Here is a 27,391-nt window from a genome sequence, read left to right as displayed (position 1 = left end):
TTATTCTATTTTTAAGCTTTTCCTTCCTATCCTTTCTATACACTTTAAAGTGTAATCTTCCCTACCATTGTTGGTAGGCATGTCTTAACTTGACTATTCCCTTTTTTCTACAAGTTATTTTTTTTCCTAGCTTAGTTGGTAGTCGACCTTCCTTACTTTCTAGTTTAAAAAAAGCTTAATTTACCTGTCTATTCTTTTGTACATAACAATGTCTGAGAAAGGATTTAAGAAGTTTGAGAAGTGTGACCATAAGATGCCTTTTTCTGATGCCCACACTGTGTTTATTGCCAGTGTACAGATCATTTCAGTCAGGATTGTACTATCTATTGGGGATCAACCCCTAAGCTCTTACTGATAGGAGGAACAAACTAATTTTAAAGGGTTTGCTAACAACCTATTTTTCTGAAGCCATTTCTGGGGTTCAGTCCCCCAAACATAAATCTGACGATCCTTCAAAAAGGTCTAAACCATCGGATTCTCCAGCATCTCCTTCTTCTGAACCAAGAAGAAAGAGAGAAAACCTGGATCCAAAGTTACTTGCAGTCTGATCAGACATATTTCGGATGCTACACCCTTGGATTTGACCAAACATATTTTGGATCCTGTATCCTCAGATCCGAAGCCTTTACCAAGGACTACCTGGTTGCCAAGTTTGGATCCAGTTCCTTCCAGGGTGTTCTCTCCCTTTTTAGAGAGGCATTGAAAATCACCATCCCTGGTATCATCTTGATCCTCCAGTAGTCTCACAGAAGAAGATGTGGAGAAGATGATGAGGAAATTCTTCATGGAGCAAATTCAGATGGGAGTTCTCATGGTTCCTACTCCTTCAGATCAGAAAGTCCACCCTTCTACCACTCCACTGATGACAACTCCTTCTCTAATCCAACCTGTGGTTTTAGAGTCCATGAATCTGAGTGTTCTGGGTTAGTCTGGTTCGGATCCAAAAAGAACATGATCTTTGGATCCAACTGTTACTCTGAATGCACTGGCTCTGACATCCGCAGAGGTGGATGACTGTCAGAGCCAAAGCTGCCCAGTCTTGTCCGAGAGGATGGGGTCAACTCTGTGGTTTCCAGAGCCATCTCTTCCTCTCAGAGCTTTGGCACTGGATAGCTTGGCTGCGACTTCCACCTTGGGTGGATTGCTCTTGGAGCAGGGGGGAGATGACAAGCCGAAAGCTCACTTTCTCGGCTGTCTTGGCTTCTTTCTTCCCAGAGCAGTCTGCCATTGAGGTTATGAAGACATTGTTCTCTGATCGGGCAGGTCAGATGGGTTTTTCTCCCTCAGATCCAATCTCCACTTTTCAGATAACCTTGCACTGTGGTTCTCTGCATTCTGCCCCACAGAGACAGCCAACTCAAAGCTTCCAGTATACCCAGCAGTGTGGTGTTGTCTTTTCTGATATTTCACTGGGCCAACCCACCAAGAAAGTCCCTAGGAAGGGAAAGTGCAAAAGGAGACACTTGGACTGTCCTCAAGAGTCAGTCACTGAGGATACTGATTTCAGTGAAAGAGAGTGTTCCCCAAAATCACTACCTGATGATTTCTCGTTTGGAGACCTTCTTGAGATCCTTAAATAGAAGGGTAGTTGGTCTTCCCAAGACCCTTTTCCTGAGGAATCAGCATTTCTGGAGGCATTTGGTACTGGCCTGTCTACCTCCTGGGTTATTCCACCCACAGACAAATTTATTGATTTGATTTCCAGGTGGGAGTGGAAGGAAACTGATACAATTAAATCAGTCACCAAGAGACCAGAATGGATTCTGGCTCCACCAGTAGGCCGGGTATATTGGAATAAAGGGGTTCCAGTAGATGTCATGGTTATGGCAGTGACTACAAAAAAAGGAACTCATTGAACAGAGTTCCACTGTCTGTCCTCCTAATAAAGGTTCTAGGGCAATAGATTTGGGAAGAGTGTTTATGCTTTAGCGACATTTGCACAGATTACTGAATTGACATATTTTACTGGGCTACAAAGAGATTTGATTAAGGAACTGTCCAAATTTTTCTGGAACCGGAACTGCTGATGCTCAGTCTTCAGGGGGGTCTCTCAGTTGGTTACCCTACAATCTTTATCCAGTTTGTCCATGAGGCTTATCTCGCACGCTGCAGAAGGCGCCTCAAGGGTTGCAGTTTTAGGTATTTCCATCAGGAGGCATGCCTGGATGTGCCTGTGTGATTTTCTGGAGCACTTTGTCACCGTTCCTCATTGCCCCCTTTAGTGGCACTTCTTTGTTTGGCCCCATAGTAAAGGACCTACTGTGCAGGTGTGAGAAAGATTGAAAGACCGTCTCTGCAGTGGGCATGCGTTTTTCAACTTGTCAAAGGACCTTTTCCAGGAATCAATGGGGAGGTCTAAAAATGCACTTCAGAAAATCTCCTTTTCAGGACATACGTGCAGGTAGTTCTTCCAGAGGCAGAGTGGGGAGCAATAATGGTAGACAACACCCCCATGGCAGAGGAGAACCACAAAACTGGGGGTCTAAGGATTCCTTTTCTGAAAGACCCTTTCAGCGCTCCTGAATGGAGGCCCAATTGTCTACCTCTGGAGGCAGTCGGGGTTGCTTATCTCTGCACTGAACAGCCTGCCTACAGAAAGCAAAAGACAGTTTGGTACAGAGAATTATTTCCAGAGGTTATATAATTTCCATTTCCCTACCTCCTCCATTGTTGAGAAAATTTCTTTATGTCCCACCAAGTCAGAAGGAGACAGCAGCCCTAGAAATTCAAAAGTTGCTATAAAAAGAGTCATCCAGGAGGTCCCACCAGATCAAATAGAATCCAGAACTTACTCAAGATTCTTTATAGTGCCAAAGAAAACAAGGGACTGGAGACCAATTTTGAATCTCAGTGTACTGAACAAATCTGTTTGACACAAAAAGTTCCAGATGGTCACTGTTCAGTCCATTCTTCCTTTATGGGCAAGGACGACTAGATGTGCCCGATAGACCTTCAGGATGTGTACTATCACATAAAGATGAACAGAAATCCAAAAGGTACTTGCACTTCTGGCTGGGAGCCAGTCAGTTCACAACACTGCCCTTTGGTCTCCACATAGTCCCCAGGGTGTTCATCAAGTGGATGGCAGTGGTAGCAGTTCACTTGAGACTGCAAGGATTCTGGATGTTTCTATATTTAGACTGGCTCATTACCGCCCTAACCAGGCATCCGGCTGATAGAAGTACGAGATCAGGTGTCACAGACCCATTCACATCTCAGAATTATCATAAATTACAACAAGTCTTATTTACAGCCAACCCAGATATTAGAATTTATAGTAGCAGTGTTCAACACACACACACACACACACACACACACACACACACACACACTGGTAGCTTCTCTTCCTCTATCAAGTATGCAGGTCAGGAAAATAATTTGTAGTACCAGAATTTCAGATCAACTGATTCTACAAACCCTGAGGTCGATATCAGCGGCAATAAATTTTGTCCCCTTAGCAAGATTCCACATGAGAATTCTATAATGGGTATTGGCAACACAATGGTCAGTGCTTTCTCATCTCATGTCAGCGAAGATGAGAATAACCCAGGTATGCAAATAGTGCTCTTACAGTTGCAGGCATTCCAAGACTCTCTTCCTTTTGGAAAAATTGCAATCCAGACAGACAACATGTTAGCAGTTTGGTACTTCAACAAGCAAGGGAGAACCAGGTCGTATCCCCTTTGTCAAGAAGCCCCCAGAGTATGGCATTCTGCGATATCTTCCAACCACTTTCTAATAGCAATGCATATTCTGGGGAAATCCAGCGTGACAGCAGACAAACTGAACAGGTCCATCTTACTACCTTATGAGTGGTCTCTCAACAATAAGGTGATGGAAATTATTTTTATTCAGTGGGGCCAGCTTTGCTGTGATCTTATCACATCTCCCTGAACAATTCCCCCATCAGGGAAATCACCTTGGGACACTGTAATCTCCAAGTGCCCCCCCCCCTGGTCTTCTATATGCTTATCCTCTGACTCCCGTATTTCCCAAATTCCTTTCGAAAGCAGCCAGGTTGAAGAGCAAAGTCATTCTCATTGCACCTTACTGGTCTCAGCAAGTTTAGTTTCCTTTCCTTTAGCCTCATCTACTATACCCACCTTGGATTCTGGATCCAGATGCAGATCTTTTATCTCTCCCAACAGGCATGGCTCACCAGGATATCTCAATTGTCAAACTAACAGTGTGGTTTCTCTAGGTAACCAATGCTTTATTCTCCTGTTCGTTCCATACTTTTATCTTCCCATAAACATTCTGCTAGGAAACTCTACAGGAGTAAACGGAGAAGGTTCATTTATTGGGCAGGGCAGAATTAGACTGACCCCTTCTCAGCTCCACTTCATTCTGTTCTTGAATTTTAGCGAGTTTAATTAATGAGGGTGCTCGTTCATCAACTATTAAAGTTCAACTTGCAGCAATAACCAACTTTCATGTGGGGTTTGAAAATTATTTCCTGGCGTCCTGTTAAACTGTGCAAAGCCTTTTTAAAAGGTACTCTTCTGATAAGACGCCCTTATAAAGACCCCATACCACCATGGGATTTAATTTTGGTACTGCAAGCCTTGACACATTCTCTCTTTGAACCTGCAGCTAAATTTGATCTTAAAATGTTGTCCTGGAAAACTATCTTTTTAGTTACAATGAAGAATTTCAGGACTTCATGCATTATCTTCTAAGCCTCCATATTTGATTTTTCATAAGGAATGGGTAATGTTACATACCAATGCTTGCTTCTTGCCTAAGGTGGTGTCAGAATCCAATATTAACCAGTCCATCAAATTGCCAGTAGTCTTCCCAAAATTTGCAAATAACGGGGATAAAGTATATGTTACAGTTGTTGGATGTTTAGAGACAATTACGTTTCTACCTGCACAGAACAAAAATGATTAGAAAGATCAGCTATTTGTTTCCTTTGCACATAATAAGTTGGGCGAATCAGTCACAAAGGTAACTCTAGACAGGTGGTTGTCAGATTGCATTTCATTTGTCTGTAACAAATTGAATCTACCCTTACCAAAACCATTAAAGGCTCATTCATCCAGATCTATGGCAAATTCTACTGTTCCGGGCTAGAGCCTCTATGGACAGTATATGTGCTGCTGCAACCTGGTCAAATCATCATACATTTATCACTCATTACAAACTAGATCTGGTCTCAAGGGGTAGAGCTGCCTTGACTGAACCATACTCAGGAATATCCTTCCTTGGAGTCCATCCAGGAATTTAGGTAGCTGGGGACTCTGTCCCATTAGTTGAGGAATGAATGAAAATTGACAACATCAGATAAAGAAGTTATGCACTTAACATAACTTTCCATCTGTGCTGTCCATTGTCATTCTTCCTCTATTCCCCTCCCACCACCCCTCTCCTTTTTTCATAAGTGACTTGTGGAGCAATGAGAATCTTTAGGACAGCAATGTCCTGTGTGTTGAACTCCAATAATGGCAATTATTTTATAGTCTTCCTCTCAAGCTGCAGACAAGATCTGTGGGATGTTAGGGGTGGAGCATTATGAGTAGGGAAGGAGCTTGAGAGTTTGCTGGAGGTAATGAGCTAGTATAACAGCAGAGTCAGATTCGAGGATTGGATGCGTTCCCATTGTCTTGTGTCTTTCGGCTTTTTCCCGGTTAGGGGTCGCCACAGCGGAACTCCGGTCCGCTAATGATTGGTAGTGGATTTTTACGTACCGGGTCACCAGCCCTGACGCACAACCTTCAATGAAGGCACGCCCCATTCACGTATACCTCCACACAGAAGACGCTCTAGCTGAGAATCGAATGGGACAACATCTTGCTATGAGGCGACAACGCTACCGCAGCACTACTACCGCAGTGGATGTGTTCCCATTAGTTGAGGAAAATGAAAATGGACAACACAGATGGAACGTTATGGTAAGTACATAACTTCTGTTTATATGAAATTGAACCTTTTACAGGTGAAGAATTGGAGTACTTCCTGGTTAAGCATGTCTGTGAGAGTGACCGTTGAACATTGTTAAACACCAGCCAGCTTGACTATGATTGTCCATGATGGGCTGTGTGAAAAAGTGGATATAAAACCTTTAGAAAATCATATATTTAAGTGTCGAAGATATTTTCACATTGGGTAAAGTGACCCAGCTTGAAGACTGACACTAATCTAACTTGCTGTTAATCAAGGTGCAGGTCTTTATAGCATCTGACAACATTCCTATATTCACTAAGATGGCAACTAATCCTTTAATAATTTCTTGTAAAGAAGTGTTGCATTTAGTACTTAAATGAAGTACCTTCATCCTGGTGTTAGAACGTTATACTACGAAAGTTAGCTTTGCTTCCCTTTAAACAAACAGTCAAGCATGTTTCACACACATCTCTTTTCTTGGTGTCATTTACCTCCAGAAGGAGGCTGTCTAAACTGCAAGCTCTAAGATGTGTTTTTTCATGTATGTTTCATGAAAGGATGTTACTAAGACATAATCCTACTTTTATGGCCACTGGTGCTACCTGCTATTTTGCACAACCAGACAATTTCGACTGCAAGTGTTAATAGTTAGTAGAATGCTGTAGCACATTTACTACACATTTCAGATGTTCACAAACTGCTGAAGTACTCATTCTGTCAAAAACTCTGATCAGCTTTCTTGCCTTTTAGTGGCTAGTCCATTATACTAACTTTTTTTATAAGCATATTACAATACTTTGAGACCCAGTTTGATCTTACTTTACAAGAATTGCATCTATATGCACTGCATACTTTAGGAATGGCTCTAACTCAACATACTAGTGGTAGCAGCTTGGACTACTGTACATACTTGTACTGTACACTACAAGCTTAGAAGCTGATTGATGAAACAGGTTTTTGACAGCAGTGTTACACAGGATTCTGCAGCTGTCCAGCACTCATGAGTTATGTATCTTCATCTTGGTATTTTCCTATAAAGCTGTAATTTACTGCTACATTGACCCTCATGAAAGTAAAGTAGTATAGCAATATGAGGTGTTTGCCGTAACAGTAGCTCTGTCAGGAAAGATGGCTGTAACAGTACTGGTACCCTCCATCCATCCCTTTTTATCCTTGTCTGGATAAACAAGAAGTTAGTTTTATCTTACTGTTGACAGTGCATATTTACAGTATGGCTAACAATTATATTAGGGAAAAAGTGTGTGTGTGTTTTATATATATATATATATATATATATATATATATATATATATATGTACAGTACACAAGGGGTTAGGGGCAGTGTTTTTTGATTAACACATTAGTAAGGATGTACAGGAGGACTCTGAGAGTTCAGTAACAGTGGAGTTTGTTCTGTTTCTTTCTATTAATAGTATATTCTGCAAGATTCACTTGCTGGTCCTGTCACCTTTACAGAGTTTGTAAAGTGTGTCTTGTAGTGTTGTATGATGTGATCCTTTCTTACATTTCTGGCAGTGTACTTTTCTACTCTGTCTGGGGTGGAGAAAATTAGTCAGTGAGTTGCTTCACTTCAATTGAGTTTGTAGGCATTTACAGACTGATCTGTTATGCCTGACTGGCACGATTTTTTTTTCTTTTGTGGCATACAAACCCTGATCTACGACAATCATTCCTGTTATTTTATTCCTATGTACTCTGGAAGTAATGGAATTATTGTGAGAGGAAGTACTTGATTTCAGTCCAGACTAAGAACAGAAATAAACTTAAAGTGCATATGGGCTAAGAAGCAGTAGAGAACCACTGAAAACTTGGATTTTTTTGTGCAATATAAAACATAAATGAAACTGATTCCTTGAACCTGAATCCATTCAAACTGTAGCAGCATTTTTGTATTTTTCTGTGGAGACACCAGCAGCTGAAAAATTGCCTTTTTTTGCAAATTGCAGTTGTACTGGAGTTTGCTATATTTGGGGGATTGAGGCTAGAGTGCTTTTCTTTGTTTTTCCCCGTGGGTATGATTTCAGTGGATTGGATAAGATAGATTATAATTTGATTAGTCTGTCTTTCCCCACTTGTTCTTCTGCAAGTCATGCTAGGCATGTTCTCACTTATAGGTCTTGAGTACAAGTAACTATGCCAGGCAAAGGACTTTGCAGGCTAGAAGTATTCTACAGCAGCATGGCATATAAGCTACTATGATTTGAGTTGTAACAATCTTGGAAGCCCTATAGTGGCCTTTTCTAAAGTGGTGTGTTCCAAATAGTCAGCTTTATTTTACACTGCCAGGTGTCCTGTAAAGGTTTCCACAACTTTTGAAAGTCTTTCAGAAAGATTCCTGGTATGCCCAGGGTCTTCAAGTGTGTGTTAGGCATCCATGTTGTGACTAGGAGGATAGATGTCAGAGCTTGTGATTCATCTTTACTCTGTGCATGGAATGAAAATCCTGTAGAGGTTCATAGGTATGTACTAGGCTAATAACTTCCAGGGCCTTTATAAGTCTAGCCATGCAACCCAACACAGTTGGGTCCATATGTGTCATGGGCATTTATTACGGGGGTATGTTAGTTAGGAAGCTTCTAGAGATTGTGTGTGTGTGGGAGGGTATGCTACTTTGGCTATTACTGTCTGCCTGTGTTTATCAGAGACACAGCGGCCAGACCGGAGTTGAATTTCTGATTTCCCATCAATTGGTCAAATTAAATAGGGTTATGGATGTACTCTACTTCAACCATAACAAACCTGTTCCAGAGCACAGGAATCCTCTGAGATGCGTATCTGTGTTGCTAACATTTCTTGTTTATGTCATAAGCAAATTTAAAATTCTTAGATCTAGTGGTTCTGATGCTGTTAATTTTGCAGATGTGCAAAAGGTCCATCAGAGCTGGATCCAAGAATGCCTTGTATTCCAGGCATGGATCACCTGTCATTAACCTGTAGAAGACCAAATATAGAGATGGGTCTTTAATGCGTTTTGTATATCACAATGTGTTTTTTCTCTGGATGTTCCAAATGTTGCATATGTCTGGTCAGGTACATGCCAAAGAGAGCATTATACTCAATTGTGGGTCTGACAAGGGCCAAATAAGGCGACACTGTGACTTCCTTCGAGATGGATGCCATGTATGATGGGTGACATAGATTTATTTTCTTCTATCTTTAGAATGATTTTCTTACTACCTTGACCACATTTTGGACACAAGCCAGATAGCGGTCGATAGATGTTCCTAGATACCTGACTAAATGGGTCAACTCTTTGGGGTGTTTTATCAATGGAGTAATTAGCCTGGGTAGCAGTTTTCCCAAAAGGCACTGTTCTGCATTTCTCGGCATCCAAGACCTTGACACCAGACATTTGTCTGTGTTAGACTGTCTTGTAAAATGTTTGTCATGGCGGGAATCTGTGATAGCTCTCAATTTGCAATAGTCTGCAAACTTGTTTAGCCAAAGGCCATTAACATTTGCCTTTACCTTTGATAAGTAGATGCCAAATAGGAGCAATGCCATCATGGAGCACCAGGGTACCCCATTGGTGATCAGTCTTTTCATGGAGGTGGTCTCACTATTCCTGACTTCCTGGGTCCTGTCTGTGAGCCAGCTGGCAATCTAGTGAGTTATGTAGGGGCTTATGCCCAGTTCAGTGAGTTTGTCAACTATACCTGAATGAGGTATTGTATCAAACACCTTAGCCAGGTCCAGGTAGGTGGTTTGCACTGTTTTCCCCTCATCCCTTGCTTTGATGACCTTCTCAAAGAAGTCCACCAAGTTTAGAAGGCATGACCCTTCACTAACAAAGCCAAACTGGGTTAAGTCTAAGTGTCTGAAGATTGCCTGTGTCTTGGTTGATAATTTCCATGATAGTTCATTCCATGGTGTTGCATATTAGACTAGTCAAACTAACGAGTCTGTAGATTCTGGGGTCAGTTGATAGTCCACCTTTGAAAAGTGGGATAACTGATGTTCATCGTGTTTCACTGTTGCAGTCATGACTGTAGGGTTCTCCCCTGCCGGCAGGCAGCCCTCGGTCGGCCAGAATCCCAAAGTCTGGGTCCGGCGTCGACTGTTCATCCATGCTCCCTGACATCAGAGCGCCAGGAGTACAAAGCTGACAGCCGACGCCATTTTCTCCAGTCTTTCTTGCTGTGGGGCGATAGCAGTTCGCAAGTGCCGGTCGGCTGACTCCTGACGATTTTTTCCTGATAAACTTCAGTCCGAAGATTTTCTTCTCCATTCAAAGCTAAGTACCCCGTTGGGGAAACTTTTTTCTTGCTTCACTCCGATGTCAGAAAAAGTTAATAATTGCATTTCATGTGGGAAGCAAATACCTCATAAGGATTTTCATTCTTACTGTATTCCTTGCTTAGGCCCTGACCATGACGTAGCTAGTTGTCGGTTTTGTGTTAGATTCAATCAACGTACAATTAAGCGAGGCCTCCGAGGTTCAAATCTGATGATAGCACACAAGCAGAGCCAGCTTCAGGTTCGGCCGTCGTCAGTGAGGCGCTTTTGCAGCCCCTGTCGTCGGCCATTTCAGAACCGATGGCCGAAACGGACTCTCATGAGGATCCAACCAGGCCTTTAAATATTTGTATTGCAGGACCTTCGGACAATGCTCCTTCGGATGGGTCCGGAGCCGCTGTGCAGGTACCGGCTTCCGAAGGGGTTTTCAGGCCTACTTAGCTCCTAATAAAGGCAAAGACAAAGACAAAGGCAAAGACTCCTTCCAAATCAAAGACTGCAACACAGGCCTCTTCTGATCCGGCTCCCAACTCACAGAAACAGTTACTTAAGATGGCGGAGGATTTACTTACTATGATTAGGGGTTCACATCCCCCTCCAGCTAAAAGGCCAAGGCAGGATGTTTATTATGATTCTTCTGATCAGGCCTCTGTTTCCTCAGTTTCTTCTTCTGACCAGGAATATTCTTTCCCTCCTTATGAGGATTCTGATGCTGAGGAATCCATTCCTTCAGCTTCTCCCCCTGAGGATTTCTCTTTGGGGAAACTTTGCATGAAATGAGGGAACATTTCCACTGGGAAGGACAGGAGTATTCGGAATCTAAGAAAAGACTAAGGAATTTTCTTCTTCTTCCCCAACATAGACCCCTGGCTATTCCTCCTGTTTTGGATATTGTGGATGATGCCTTTTCGGAGGCTAACTTAACCCCTGACTCCTTTCCTCCTGCTCCTGTTAAGCCTGATAGATATTACAGGGTTCCTGATTCCCGCCAGTTTTTATACAAGAACCCTTATGCTGACCCTGAAACCATTTCCCAGGGTCCTAAGTGAGTTAAGGCCGCTTCTGCCAAAAATCCCACTGAAAGGGATTCTCGATCCTTAAAAAGATGGGGCAAAAAGGTGTACACTTCTGCTACTTTGTCTATTAGATCTTTAAACTGTCAGTTTCATATGCTGAAATACCAGCAATTTCTCTTGTCTGTTTTAAAACAAAAACTTTCTTCTATTTCTGCCTGTGCAGATGATAAGGAATTACATGACTTATTGCATACCACTGAACAAGTTGGGAAGCATGGTTTACATTGTGGTTTTGATGCCCTAGAGGCTTCTTGTAGAGCTGAGGCCTCTGGCACAGTCATTAGGAGGCATGCCTGGCTAAAGGAACAAAATTTGCCTGAACAAGTAAAGGCTAAATTATTGGATGCTCCTGTTCAGCGTAATGTTTTGTTTGGATCAAAAGCTGAAGAGGTGATTAAAAATATGGAGGATAAGGCGAAATCCATGCAAACAGTTAAAGATTTCTTACAAGTACAGCCACCTAGATTTAGCAGGAATTGGCCTTCAAAAAATTGGTCTTTTCCCTCTTCAGACAGGCCTCAGAGGGGTAGATATAGATGCTCCAGAGGAAGGCCTCAAACTCAAGCCTCTTACAGACCAAGACAGTGGACTGCTTCCACCCCTAGGGGAGGAGAGGACAGGTCACAAACTCAAAGGAAACAAACTCAATGACTCCCTCTGTTGGGCTACAGGAACTTCTTGCCTGGAAGCCCCTCTCGGAGGAAAACTCTCTCTTTTTTATCAAAATTGGACTCAAACAACCCAAGACAAGTGGGTTTTGGATGTGATTTTAAGAGGTTACAAATTCCATTTTCATACCTTGCCAAGGCCAAGCGGATGGCCAGACCTTCCAAAGCATCAATGGACGGAGGCCTTAAACCAGGTGGAAGCTCTTTTGGCTATGAATGCCATAGAACTGGTTCCACTTTCAGAGATGGGAAAAGGTTTTTACTCAAGGCTCTTTCTAGTCCCAAGGAAGCAAAACTCATGGAGACCCATACTGGATCTGTCGGTCTTGAACACCTTTCTAGAGATTCCAAAATTCAAGATGCTTACTCTACAGCAGCTACTTCCAATGCTGTCCAAGGATTCATGGATGGTAACTTTGGATTTGAAGGAGGCATATTTACACATTCCCATCAGGCAGGATCGCAGAAAATACCTCAGGTTCAAAGCCGGATCAAGGCACTTTCAATTCTCTGTGCTGCCCTTTGGATTGTCTACTGCGCCCAGGGTCTTCACCAAATGCCTGGCTCCAGTAGTAGCTTACTGCAGACTCAAGGGAATTCATATTTACCCTTATCTGGACGATTGTCTAATTCAGGCAGAGAGCAAGGATGTCTTACTCCAACGTTTAGAATTTGTACAGAACCTCCTCAAGTTCCTGGGATTCTCTGTAAACATAAAAAAGTCAAATTTGACACCATCACAACACATAACCTTTCTGGGTGCTCTTCTAAACACTACAACCCAGATGGCATTTCTGACATCCGAAAAACAATTACAGCTGGCTTCAACTTTCAAAACCTTGGCAACTTTAACTCCACTATCTGCAAGAAAATTCCTGCAGGCTTTGGGTTACATGGCCTCCTGCATCCTTCTCGTACCATATGCAAGACTACACATGAGGAAAATACAGTGATACCTAAAAAGTGTATGGTCTCAGCATTGCCACAGTTTAGACATACTGATCTCCGTCCTTCCTTGCCTTCAAAAGGAATTTCTTTGGTGGTCCAGGGCATGTGCCCTAAACAAAGGGAAACCCTTCTGTCTACCTCCTGCCACTCAGATTCTAACCACGGACGCCTCGGATTATGCTTGGGGAGCCCATTTTCAGGGCAACTGTCTGCAGGGCCTTTGGACAAAGGATCAGAAGCACCTGCATATCAATTTAAAGGAAATGTTAGCCATTCAGAAAGCTCTATTGGCTTTCAGGAATCTTTTACAACCAGGACAACTACTAATACGGACAGACAACACCACAGTTATGTGGTACATAAACAAGCATGGGGGGGTCTCATTCCTACCCCCTTTGCAGACTAGCCATGGATTTATGGAACACAGCTCTAGCTTACAGTCTGGATCTTCAAGCTCAGTTCCTACCAGGGAAACAAATCTTCCTAGCAGACAGTCTGAGCAGAAACCTTTCGGATCCACACGAATGGATGCTGGACACCGAAATATTCAGGATGATAACAGCAGTCTGGGGATGTCCTCACATAGACCTCTTTGCTTCCCATCTCAATCATCAACTACAGAATTTTTGCACCAGGACTTTCCACAGAAAAGCTTGGAACGTGGATGCCCTGTCATTCAGTTGGAGGAACCTCTCGGGGATATGCCTTTCCGCCTCTTCCTCTTCTTCCACGGGTCTTATTGAAGATAAAACAGGACAAGCCCAAGATGATAATCTTGCTGGCTCCAAATTGGCCTCGGCAGTTTTGGTATCCAACGCTGAAAAACCTATGCCTGGAGCCCCCTTGGGTTTTACCTCAGTCTCCGAACCTTCTATCCCAACATCAGGGTCAGGTTCTACACTCTCATGTCAGAACTCTCTGCCTGGCAGCCTGGTTAATCCAGGACCTTTGATTTCTTCTTTACTACCCAAGCAGGTTATGGATGTCATTTTAGAAGCTAGACGTCCTAGCACTAGAAAATCTTATGCAGGGAAATGGAAAAGATTTTGTTCCTGGATGCAGGCTCAGGATTCTGATCCTCTTCTTCCTAACATTACTTTAATCTTACTCTACTTGACAGACCTCTAACATAAGGGTCTCTCTTTCTCTTCCATTAAGATACATGCCTCTGCTATTTCTGCTCTTTATAATACGGACCCTCCCATCTTTTCCCACCAGCTCATGAGACAGTTTCTCAGAGGAGCTAAGAACTTAAGGCCTCCTAGATCTCCTCCCATTCCTGCTTGGGATCTCAACTATGTTTTGGAAAAACTAACTTTGCCTCCTATTGAGCCTGCTGCTTCTTCGGACATCAAGTTTTTATCTTGGAAGACAGCTATTCTGTTAGCCCTAACCTCTGCCAGGAGGGTTTCAGAGTTACAAGCTCTTATGGCTGTGGAACCATATGTATCTTTGAGGACTAATCCTACTTTCATGCCTAAGGTGGTCTCCAAAGTGGCTTTAAATCAAACTATCCACTTGCCAACCTTTTTCCCCACTCCTCAAAATAAAGGGGAAAGGATCTTACATTCCTTGGATGTACACAGACAGCTACGTTTTTACCTGGACAGAACCAAGGACATCAGAAAATCAGAACAATTGTTTGTTTCTTATGCTTCAAGTTCCCAAGGTAAAGCCATTTCAAAACAGACCATTTCTAAATGGATTGCTCATGGAATCAGATTTTGTTATTCACACCATGGAAAGCAAATCCCAGGGAGTATATGTACTCATTCCACCAGAGCTGCTGCCACTTCTGCGGCCTTCCTCAGAGGAGTTCCTACCAAAGACATTTTGGAAGCTGCAACTTGGAGTTCAGTGCATACTTTTTCTAAGCACTACAATCTACCTCTATACTCTAAGTCTAGGGCAGGCTTTGCCTCTGCAGTCTTGCAGGGCCTTTTAGCTGCCCCTTCTTCATTATGACCACCTCCCTTTCTTTCAGCCTTGGGATTCTACCCTACAGTCATGACTGCAACAGTGAAACACGATGAACAAGGTACAGTTGTGTACACCTACCATAAATGTAGATGTTCGAGTGTCTTCACTGTTGCAGTCTGGGTTTCCCTCTCTCCTGTTCCCTCTTGTTTTTTGATTTTGTGTAGTTCCTTTCTTCACCATTCTTCTGAGGTGTATTTGCATAGGTTATGGGACCTTTTTCATTTTGGGACTCCTGACATCTGGGGCAAGAAAAACTGGAGAAGATGGCGTCGGCTGTCAGCTTTGTACTCCTGGCGCTCTGACGTCAGGGAGCATGGATGAACAGTCTACGCTGGACCCAGACTTTGGAATTCTGGCCGACCGAGGGCTTCCTGCCGGCAGGGGAGAACCCTACAGTCATGACTGCAACAGTGAAGACACTTGAACATCTACATTTATGGTAGGTGTACACAACTGTACTTTGTAGTCCTTCATTCTCATGGTACAAAGCCTGCTTTGACTCAAGTGGACATGATAGTTCATGTTCCAAGCTATTTACGTGGCTTCCCAGGATATTGTCTGGGCCCGCTGACGCTGTGTTTTGACATTGGAGAGTACTACTGGGACCTGCTCCCTGTTAATAGTTGGGGATTTATGCTAGTAGTGAGCTTGTCAACCAGCAAATCTGCTATGTTTCTGTGCTCAGTGAAGGTGGCATCATTGACAACCCTTTTGCTGCACTGCTGTGTGCTGCTTTTAAAGTTTCAGACATAGCTGCAGAAGACCATGTGGTTGCCTTTAGCCTGTGAGGCTATTTTGACCTCATAATCGGCCTTGTTGGACTTAGTCCCCTGGGTGTCCAGTTTTATTTAATTAGGGATTCACAATGGGACTTGATCTCCCTAATTTTAGCTGTGACTTTTTCTTTTTGTTGTATACCTTTGTTAAGGTTAGGATTCCACCATTGTGGTTTGTTTTTAGAGTTTGTTTTAGGCTTACTTCTAGTAAGTACGGCAGCCTATATACAGCCATTTATGTAGTTGTACAGGGTCTCGAACAATTCTGCATAGGTTGCTCTGAGCTCGGGGTTGGGAGGGGCATTGAATTCTGACAGACTATCACTTAATAGGGTAGGATATAGTTTGCTTTGGAATAATTCCTAAATGTTACAGGGTTTGCTTGGGTTACCAGGTTGTTCTTTATTTTGAAATAAACAACTTTGTGGTATAACCTTGCCAGTGAGGACATGACAGTGGGAGGTGGTGCAGTGCTCTCCTGTGTTGGTGATTACCAGGTTCGGTATGTTTGAACCTCTGTTTTTTGTACACACTATCTGTAAAGGGATTTTTGTGGTAATAAAGACTAGGAATTGTTGTGCCTGCAAGTCTGGGGCAATGTATGTTTCCCAGTCTATAGAGGGGTATTTGAAATCTCCCATGAATAGGATATTTGGTTTAAAGGTGAGCGTCTTCAGAAGATCTAGGATGAGCTATGGGATTCTAGGGAAGGGTGACCTATAGCTTGCTAGGATATGGTATGAGACTTTGTTTGTGGTGACCAATTGAATGTTAGCACAGGTTATCGTTACAGACTGTGCGAAGTGTGTGATGGAACCTATTACCAGTAGTCAGCTGATGGCAAGCTAATTCATATATTCCTTCGGCATATGCCACTGTGCTGCACTGAAACATTCCAGATGACTACTTGTTATTTTATTTTATTTAACTTATAACACATTGCGTACAGATGGTATGTCACATTTCAACCATAATCCGTTCCGGAATGGTGGTTGAATTGTGAAACGCCATTTCCCATGCAAATGTATGGAAAATGGTTTAACTCTTTCCCGGTCCAAACAAAATTAGAAAATATACTAAAAAAATTTAAAAAATGTAGCTCACCATGAATTGAAGTGTAGAACATCTCTTAAATGGAGGAGAAATGGAGGACTAATGTACCTTCCTAAAACTGTGGTTCACATGTCACATACAAATTTATTTGATGTTAAATCCATCTAAGAATGCAGGCGAACATGTTTCCTGTCTAGCTAAAATGCATGCTCATTACATCATTGTGTGAAAGCAATTATGAAATGAATATCTGTTGTCTCTGATTATAATTGTTTTATTTAGTTCACTTTAATGTGATATAAATTATAACTTAAAGCATCTTACAACAGTTTCCTATCCACACCCCCAAAAGAAATAACACACAATACAGTGTATACTGGTGTGTCTTTTTTTTTGTTTGTTTGTTTAATTCCTCTCCAGGACTTTGCTCAGTGGCTCCCCTACTTCGCTTATTCATTCAGGTGAATCGGCATCATACACTTGTGCCCATTCTATCTGCCCAGTCCCAATAGTGTCCAAGCCAAAAACTGAACACGTCTCAATATTTACACTATTTACAGAGTCCACTTAGTCTTTCATTGTTGGAAGGGGAGTCTTCTTCACCCTGTCCTGCCTTTTCCATCTGTTTTTTAGCAGGTGTAGGTGAAAAAATTTGTCCAGGGTGACTTGTCTCTCCCTCCTTTTCAGGATGGTCTTGAAGTGGTACTTGACTGTGTTGTTAAACAAGTCCTTTATCCTGTTGATGTCACCTGTATTGGGGTGCCACTCCAAGACTGCAGCGTGGACGTTCTCCCAGTTGAATAAAAGTTCTTTAATGCAAGCTGTTGACATAAGTCCTTTTTCCCTGGCATCCTCATCTTCAGAAGAAATTTCCCTTTCTTTTTTCTTTGAACTGCTCTTTGCAAAGTGTTGTAAGTTCCTCCATTGTGAGCTGTCATCATGGTCTTATAGCAGTTCTTCCACATCTGCCTCATCCACCTCCCCTATGTCCGGGTGCTCTGCTTTGCAAACTATGTTTTGCAGCACTCCAGCATCTTCAATTGCTTCATCCACAGTTTTGCTGTGGGAAAAGGAAGGAATCATCTTCCTGCAGGCTGTATTATGGGCTTTCTGTGACACTCCACCCCAGGCACTTTTCATGAATGATATGGCATGAAGAACGTTGAACTCAGACTTCCAGAATTCTTTTAGTGTTTTACCTGAAGAATGGGTCACATGGAAGAGCCTTGAGAAGAATGATTGTGTGTAGAGCTTCTTGAAGCAGGGATTGACTTGTTGATCCATATGTTGAATAAGAAAAGTTGTGTTGGAAGACAGGAACTGAACATTGATTAAATCATAGTCTATCTGAAGAATTTCCTCTAACTCTCATGGGTGGGCAGAGGTGTTGTCCAGAAGCAGAAGAGCTTTCTTTGGCAAATTGTTCTCTGTCAGGTACTTCTTGACACTTGGAGCAAACTCCTTGAAAATCCAATCCTTGAAAACTGACTGGTATACCCAAGCTTTGGTGTTTGATTTCCACATTACAGGTAGTTTTAATTTTATAAACTTTTTTTCCAAAGCATCTTGGGTTTTCCAAGTGATACACCAGCAGAGTCTTCAGTTTGAAGTCTCCACTAGCGTTTGCTGCCAGGAGGAGTGTGAGCCTATTTTTCATGGGCTTCTGACCTGGAATCCTAGCTTCTCCTTGGGTTATGTAAGTCCTACTTGGCAATTTCTTGCAGAAAATCCCCATTTCATCGCATTTAAAAATCTTTTCTGGCAAATAGCCTTCTCTTTCTGTCATTTCTTCAAATTCCTTGACACATTTATCTTCACCTTCTTTATCAGTACTAGCTGCCTCTCCTTGTCTTAGAACACTGTGGATGCCACTTCTTCTTTTTTTTAAATCTGTGGAACAATCTCTTACTTACTTTAAATTCCTTTGTGTGTGGTGAGTGCTACTTCCTGGAGTTTTTTTGTAGGTCTTCAAAGATGAGCTTAGCTTTCTTACAGATCATAGTCTGAGTTATTTGATGTGCCTTCATCTGCCTCTCCTGGATCCAAACAAAAAGCATCTTCTGCATATCTTCATGAATTGTTTTTCTGTGTTTAGTCAAAGCCTTTGTTACTCCTTTTGACACCTTAGCATCCTTGATGCTGTCTGTTTTTCGAAAATGTTGAGACAAGTCTGTACCCTTTTTGTCAGATGACTTATTTCATGGGAGAAGGTAATCTTCCAGTAATTTAAGCATGAAAAAGCTTGCAAAGGTAGTACTTAACTTTGCATTCTGAGTAGCTCTAAATAATTAAAAAAAACTGAAAGCAAACATATTCATGTAAGGAGCATGTCCTCTTGCTTAGTTTGCTCTGAAGTCACAAAACATACAGGTGTAAAGGTGTATCACATTTTCAGCATTACCAGAAACAGGAAATCGATCAAACAAGTTTGCTGAACAGAGCCCAAGTTAGTCATAGTCCATTTCATTCTGAGTAGGGGGAGTTTCAAGGAAAATCATTTCACTTATGAGCAGTTGAGTATATTTGAAGGAGTTGAGAAAGACCAGTTGATTTTGCAGCTTCTCTACTACAAGGACTAAGGTTACATTGTGTCCTATGTTTGTCATTTATGTAGAGCTTTAAAAGCTTTACAAGTCTGGGACTGGCCTCCTTTAGCTTTAAGAAATTTCTTCTCTAGCAACACAGCTAGCTGCTCTTTTGGACTTATTCATTGTGACCTGTTCAGAGACGTATCTAAAAAATGCATCACAAGAGTGTACTATTAAATCATTAAGGGGATGTTTGAGTAGGTTCATCTTTTGGATTTCAAACCTTTTACTTTCTTAATTTATTTGAAGAGACTTTCTAAGCATTGTACTTTATCAGTTAGAAAAACATCTTGTGTGTCATCTGTAGCTTTTTTAGTGCCAGTAGCCACAGCCCACAACAAAAGATATAGGTAGTTCCACAGTGCCAATGCTAACAATCCTAGTGTGGAGAGTTGCTATGTGGTGTTGGAGGTTTTGATGATTATTACTTGTTGACTGTCGTAATCTCTAGTGTCTGCTGTCATGGCTAGATTTTGTTTAATGTTTTATGTATTTAGTTTGTGCACTCCTACATCTGTGGTAGTTTAATAAACCTTCAGAGAAAGTGCATGATTCAAACCTGCATGTGCTTGTGATTTTTTTTTGTGTCTGTGTGTGTGTTTGTGTGCATTTACCAAGTGCAGAATTTGTTCCAGTATGCTTTTATCAGGATTATAAGAGAGATTGTTCATAAGTCTTGACTGATTTCTATTCTGTTTTACAGGGAGTGGTGGACTGAAGCTCAGAAAAACAAAAGAATTCGACCAAACCCCTATGATACAAAAGTAAAGAAGAAACTGAGAGGCGTGCAGCTTCCTCCTGGCTTTCCTAATCCTGCTGTTGTCGAAGCATATCTGAAGCCTGAAATAGATGATTCAGAGGAGTCTTTTTCCTGGGGTAGACCAGATCTGCAGGAAATCAGAGAATATCCTTGCTGATTATTTCAGGGCTTGTAGGGTGCTGGCCTAAGAGTCAGTTATGAAAGTTACAGGTGGAGTTTATTTTGCATGGGTGTTGCATAGATTATGCCAAGAATATTGGATTTCTGTGAATATAGTGTAGTACATAAGTTGCAGCCCCCACCCCCGTCATGATAATGAAAAGTAAGAGGCATAGGTTTGACTTGTTTGATTATGCTGCTCATACCCTTGTTGTTTGAAGGGCTCCTGCTATTCTTTTCACTTCTATTGTCCAGTACTTTTGTGAGAAGTGTTGTGAGAAGACCTTCCACTGGAATGGCATATATACTTGTGTTTTGAACCTATGCATCTACTAGAGCACTTCAGAACAAAGTCATAGTGACTATCATTTTGTGTTCTGTTTGATTTTACTTTGAGAAATATCCTCCCATATAGCAACATATAAGATTAGTAGTACGTCAGATGCCATGGGCCATGACAAAATTGATTTAACAGACATTGATATAATAATATAAGAAGCTTTTACACACTCAGTGACTGTCTAACTTCAGCTGACTGTTGTGTTCACAGTGCATAGATCACTTAAACTGACCAGGTAAGTGTTTGAGGTATTAATTCTGTTGAGATTTCAGTGCAGTAGAAGAAATGTAACCTTAATTTGCCAATGGCATATCAAAGACATGCCCCTGTAAAATACTGTTTTCATTTTCATAACTATGCTTTTGTCCTTTGACATAAATAGTCCAAGAGTGCTGTGCCTCTAACGATTTCTGCAGGAATAACCTTTCAGGAGCAGCCTTGGCTATTTTTTGTAAAACCGCATTGCATCTGAAAATTTCAAAGTACAATTCAAAGATTTTCAAAACAAGGAGTTGTTTGACAGGCAGTTAAAGATATTTGTTGAGTGTAATGAAAAAAAAGTCATAGTACTCAATGATTTTCATCATTTGATTACTGATGGTAACCTTAGCTATATAAGTTATATCTTGCTTGAGATATAACAGACGGACAACTTCTAAAGCTTCAGTGCACCTTACATGGCCCCCAGACCACTGGCAATTCAAGCAGAGCTGTAGAAAATCAGTAGCCTGAGCACTGAGCCTTTCAGAGCTTTCCTGACGCCGAAGAATGCATCTCTTGTGAAAATTCGAGAATCAACTTTCAGCGTTTTCTCCATTGCTGGGCAGGTAAGTTTCCTTCATGGGGAGGAAGGACTTCCACAACTTATGTGATCACTAAAACATTACTTTTCAAAGTGAAATTGCTTGTGTTATACTAGAAATTTGTTTTCTTGAATTGTCATGTGACATTACAGGCAGTTAGAAGACAGTGGTTCTAATGTAAAACTTGATAATCTGAACATTTTTCTATAATATTTGTGTGAGACAGCATTTACAAAACTGTATTCAAGGGTTTTGGTTAGTGCATGTTGTGCTTGTCATGGTGTTGTAGTAGTGAAACACTACCTTTTTAATACTTACCTTTTACTGACTACTGCTGCCAGTTGTATCCAGGCTTCAGGTTTTATTCTCGGCTTTACCATGGAACAGCTTAGCCGTACCTCAGTTTTTACTTTCTCTGGAAGCAAAAAGAAGAAAATTTCCAAGCAGCCTTGCTGATTTAGCAAGCAATTTGCCTTAGCTACAGATGTGTGATTCTGCTGTGAGCATTTCTGGTTCCTCAGACCACTCATCTTCCTTGGTTTCCCATGGTGTAGTCCCTTCAACCACCATGGTCTAGTGGTTAGAGACATGCTGTGCGGGTGTTGGAGTGTACTTAGTGGGTATGGGAGAGAGACTCTTGTTGGTCTCTGTGGAAGGAGTGGGGAATGCTTTAGCCAGGCTGGGATGCCTGCTCCCCAGGGTAATGTCCCTGACAGAAAACTATCTGCTTCTGTGGAGATCCCAGTTAAAAAGAAGCAAAAAATTAAACATGTATCTTCTCCTGTCTGTGTTACTTCAGACAGTGATGTTTTACTCAGTTTATCTCAGGCTTAGTTCATGCTAAATCTTCTCATTCTAGATTTTCTGGTAAAAGAAAAAAAATGAATTCTTCATTTTCTGAAGATTACCAGTATAATGAACAGGGAAACGATTGTTAGGGAACAACTTCTGTTTCTTTTTTTCTCCTTAAGTAACTGATTCTGAGAAGAGTGTTTTTTTTATTGTCCCTTGGTAGAATTTTCCTTTTCTGAAAGCATATGTTGGATTAACTGATTGTTTCATTGGGAACATAATGACATTCCAGTTTCTTTGAAAAAAAAAAAAACTATTATGATTTAGTAAAACTGGAATTTCCTAAACCCACTTGTGTTCCTCCTAGTCTTCCAGCTTTGGAGGATGTTTTTATCACAGCCTGCAACATGCTTGACACCCTGCCTACTGCCCCTAAGAAGGCAAACAGATTATACAAAATTTGCCATTTTTACAGGTTTATTTTCTAATCCCATATCTGACCCTGCAATTAGCAAATCCATCTACAGCTAAATGTTTCATAACTGCTAATCCCTTTCCCTTAGATAAGGATAGAAAATGTTTGATAGATGGGGAGAAAAAATGCATACCCCTGCCACCCATATTTTTAGGATTCTTAATTGTCACCCTCACAGTTTTTGCTTGCTTCTTTTGAGAATAATATGAACATTATAGTCATTTTTTCATCTTCTGAAGGAAAGTCTTCTCTGAATACACTGCTTCTGTGTTTCAGGTAACCAAATTTTCTTTGAAGTGTGCATATGACTCAGCAGATACCTCTTTCAGGGCAGCAGCTACTGGAATTGTCATGAGGAGGTTTGCATGGCTTTGTTCTCAAAATTTACTTGAGAATGTTAAAGATGAATTTTTAATTCTCCCCTTGATAGGGAGGTACGTTCCTTGATAGGGAGGTACTTTCCTGAACATCTGCTAGTGAGGTCCTGAAAAAGTGTTATGAGAGAGAGAAAGAGAAACTGATTCAAAGGTTGACTCAGAATTTTAAGTCTTCCTTTTCCAGGTTTGTTAAAAGCTTCATACCTAACTCTAGATATTCTTATAAAAAGCAAAATAAACAGACTCAGCAAATGTTTGGCAAGCAGACATTTAAGAAACATTGGCAAGGAGGTACCAAAAAGAAGGGTGAGCCTCCCAGAAAGTAGGACAGTCTAACAAGTCGGTATGACTATTTTCAGATAAAGACCTTTCCCTAACCACCCTGGCAAGCCTTTGAATCTTTCCCACAATTTTATCTATTTCATTCTTTGACAACTGTTCATATCACTTAAATGGGTTCTTAGTGTGACCCATCTGGGGTACAGATAGCAGTTGGACTCTTCCCCTCCTTTTCAGGGGACTCTTCCTCATCCACAAGATCAAACTCCCTTTTTCTCTTCTATTAGTCAGCATCTGCTGACTCCGTGGATCATCAAGCCTGTTCCATTTCTCTGACAGGGTAAGGGTTTTGCTCAACATTATTTCTGGTACCAAGAAAGAAGAATCATGGAAGCCAGTCCCTAAATCTTTCCTTTCTCAATCGCTTTGTGAAAGTTCCAAAGTTCAAGATTCTGTTCCTACACAACCTCGTACCACTTATTCTCCCTTTCATTATTTATTTATTTTTTTTGTAACACTAAATTAAAAAGATATTTATCACCATATTGTTATAGCCTCATATTTCAAACCTTTTTCAAGTTTTCTGTTTCTGGATTACATTATCAGTTCTCTGTATTACCCATTTGGGTTATCCACTGCACCAAGGGTATTCACAGAGTGTTCAGCTCAAGTAATAGCCTATTGCAGACTGCAGTGTGTTGACATTTTTACATGTTTAGACAACTTGCTTTTCTTTGCATAGTTTTCAAAGCATCTAGAATTTTTCACTTGTGTGAGAGATCTCATTCACAAAGTAGGCTTCCAAGAGAACATCAAAAAGTCTTGTTTGACTACTTCCCATAGGATTAGTTTCCTGAGGTGTCTCCTAGACATCTCAGTTCAAAGAGCTTTTCTTCCTCAGGAAAAAGTATCTCTGTGTCTACATCTATTCCTGATTTTTTCCACTCCGTCCAGGACTTCCATGGGGGAATTTCTCAGGATACTAGGATTCATGGCATCTATGATTCTCATGTTAACCATACTCCACATAAGAAGCTCAATGGTACCCAAAATCTGAGTGGTCCCAACACATCAGCATTCTCTGACATTTCAGATTCCAATTTTGGGGTTTGGAAGAAAAGATCTGCTTTGGTGGAGAAACCAATTTTGTCTGAATCTAGGTCTTCTGTTTTTCCAGCTCCAGCGTACCCTGTAACGACAGATACCTCAGACGTTTCCTGAAAAGGAGTAAAAGTACGGGCTCTCTGGAGCAAAAACAACAGACCAAAATACGTAAATATAAAAGAGGTGTTGGAAATCATAAATTCACTCAATTTTCTCAGTCAGCTGTGCTTCCCAAAGTGATTACAGTCAACACCACAATGAACTGGTACATAAACATGAGGTTCCAGAGCTTACCCTCTGTGCAGGTTTGCCATGGTAGCCTGGTATATAGCAATTCAGCACACTCTCACTCTACAGGCAGCTTACAGTCTGTCACAGTAAAACATTGTGGCAGACAAGCTGAGCAGGACCAGAACAGACCCTCATATATGGATATTGAATCATGGCTGTTCCAGGATTTTATCCAGCTCTGTGAGCCACCTCCGGGTAGAGCTTTTCACCTCAATTCACAACAAATAACTGGTACACTTCTGCTGTAGAACTCCTTGCAAGCAAGCTTGGAATACAGATTCATTCTCTTCTTAAATGGGAATGTTCCAGCATGCCTTTCCACCCTTTCTGCCAAAATCTGGGATCATTCTGAAGATTCAGAAGGGCTCTCCAAAGATCATCATGCTGTCTGCTTTCTGGCCCATGTAATAGTGGTTCATCATTATTTCGGCAATGATCAGTGGCAATTACCCAAATCTCTGACATATACTGGACCTAGTCGCACAAGACTTGGGTTGTTGGATGCACCCCAGCTTGAAACATCTTCTAGATAGTACAATCTTAATACCTTATAGGCACCCATTTTCTGAGCAAATTCAGCAGGAATTAAAGGAGGCAGTGAAACTGCTATTAAGAAATCGTATTTTAGTAAATGGAAAAAATTTAGAACCAAGACTCTTTTCAGTCTAACATTTCTCTAGATATCCTGTCAGTGTACCAAAGCCTTCAGGTCTTAGAGGCACTGTAAATAAAACGTATGCTCCCCGCACAAAATATAGGGCATAAAGGTGAAGTATGGACACAGTCACTCAGAATTCCTTTGCTGCCATTCGGAACACCATTTGTGTATGTTAGTCTGAATGCCATTCTGCTTTGCTGGTTACCAAGCTGTTTTTTTAGAAAAATATCCTGTTGAGGTTTCTTCTCTTCTTTTTTACTATTATTTAGTATTGGGTTTGTGTCATCCAGAAAGGGAAAAATTTTGTTGTGGGAGGCAGATTCCTCATAAAGACCATCACAACAAGTCTTTTTTTTTTTTTTTTTTTTTGGTGTTTCCCATGATCAAACTCAGTGCTGTATCTGCCAGGCATTTGTGCCTCTCCTCCTTGTCCATATATCTTCAGAACCAAAAATTTAAGGTGTTAGCTCAGGGTACTGTGGTGTAATCCTCCTGTCCTGAGCTCCAGCCTTCTGGCAAGAAGAAGGCCAAAAAAGTTATGCTTGATCCAGTTGCTGTCCAGCCTCTCTCAGATGTTCTCTCTAGAGACCAGTGAAAGCATTGAAGACCATCCAGTGCTTGCTTTGGATTCCTCTGCTGATCCCCTTAGAAAGCCTGCATGGATCTGAATTCTGGCACGTCCTTGAAGGCTTTTCTAACATCCATACCTGACATCGAGGGGGAACTTGGGCTGGCAGTATCCAAGGGACCAAGGGGGATTGCTCAGGTTTTAGTGAAGGAGAAAATTTCTGCCACCATTACTGAGTCATATCCGGGATCTGACCCTCTTAAGGGTTTTCTCGGTAGATGTCCCACAGAAAAAAAAAATAAAAACAGAAAACTAAGCATGTTCCCCCTGATGTTCATCGTGTTTCACTGTTGCAGTCATTACAATTGGGTTATCCTGCTGGCAGGCTACCTGCAGTCGGCCTGAGTTCCAAAGTCTAGGTCCGGCGTCGGTTGCTGTCACCTCTTCCCTGACGTCAGTGCGCCAGAGGTATAAAAGATGCAGCCAACGCCATTTTCTTCAGTCTTTCTTGCCATGCGGTGTCCGAAGCAAAAGCAGTTCGCAAGTGCCGGTCGGCTGACTCCTGAGTTTTTCAAATTCGAATTTCAGATCCAAAGTCTTCATTAAAGCTAAGTACCCTGTTGGGGAAACTTTTTTCTTGCACCAGACCGATGTCAGAAAAAGTTAATAATTGTATTTCTTGTGGGAAGCAAATACCTCACAAGGATTTTCATTCTTACTGTATTCCTTGCCTAGGCCCTGACCACGACGTTGCTGGTTCTCGGTTTTGTGCTAGATTTAACCAATGCACTATTAAGCGTCGTTACGATTTTGCATTTCATTATTTTGGCAGAAGATTTAACTATATAATGCTGTCGGAGCAACCGACTACCGGAGTTTATAAAAAACGCAAAGAAAAGGACAGGCACCCGAGGTCCAAAACCGACAACGAGGCTTCCGCTAAGCCTGTCGCCGGTTCTCAGTGAGGTGCTTTCGCAGCCCGTGATGCCCGCTACCTCAGAGCCACGGGCCACTTCCGACTCCCACGTGGAGCCGACTAGGCCGCTGGAAACTCAAGATATTGGACACTCGGAAACTATTTCCTCAGATGGGTCTGGCGCCGCTGAGCAGGCATCGGCTTTTGAGGGTGTTTTCAGGCCTACACATTTATATGTAAAGCCAACTTCGGCTTCAAAGGCAAAGACTAAAGCAGCTCTAAAGACAAAGAAACAAGTACAGCATTCTCCTGGACAGGCCTCCATGCCTAGAAAACAGATGCTTAAAATGGCCGAAGACCTAATTACTTTGATCAGGGGTTCCCATCCCCCTCCTGATGAGAGGCCTAGGCAAGAGATAGAGTATGCATCTTCAGATCATGTTTCCATTTCCTCTGATTCCTCTTCTGAACAGGAATATTCTTTTCCTCCCTATGAGGATTCTGATGCTGAAGAATCTATTCCTTCAGGCTCTCCTTCTGAGGATTATTCTTTTGTGGAAACCCTGCCTACTATGAGGGAGCATTTCCACTGGGAAAGCCAAGATTACTCAGAATACAAGAAAAGGCTCAGAGACTT

The 27,391-nt window shown here is 41.7% G+C and overlaps 1 protein-coding gene across 1 annotated transcript in view; it reads left to right on the top strand.

Moving 5' to 3' along the window:
* Positions 1 to 27,391, top strand: part of LOC122801730 (DNA excision repair protein ERCC-5-like) — a 941,093-nt gene that overhangs the window by 730,628 nt on the left and 183,074 nt on the right. The window contains exon 14 of the mRNA XM_044071253.1: positions 19,936 to 20,136. Within this exon, the coding sequence (XP_043927188.1) occupies positions 19,936 to 20,136 (201 nt within the window). The remainder of the gene's footprint in view (positions 1 to 19,935; positions 20,137 to 27,391) is intronic.

Source organism: Protopterus annectens, chromosome 5.part0 (assembly GCF_019279795.1).
Source record: "Protopterus annectens isolate FY-2018-M chromosome 5.part0, PAN1.0, whole genome shotgun sequence".
In the NCBI taxonomy this organism is placed as follows: domain Eukaryota; kingdom Metazoa; phylum Chordata; order Ceratodontiformes; family Protopteridae; genus Protopterus; species Protopterus annectens.
The sequence above is the reverse complement of the archived record's forward strand: the minus strand, read 5'-3'. Positions and strand labels throughout refer to the sequence as shown.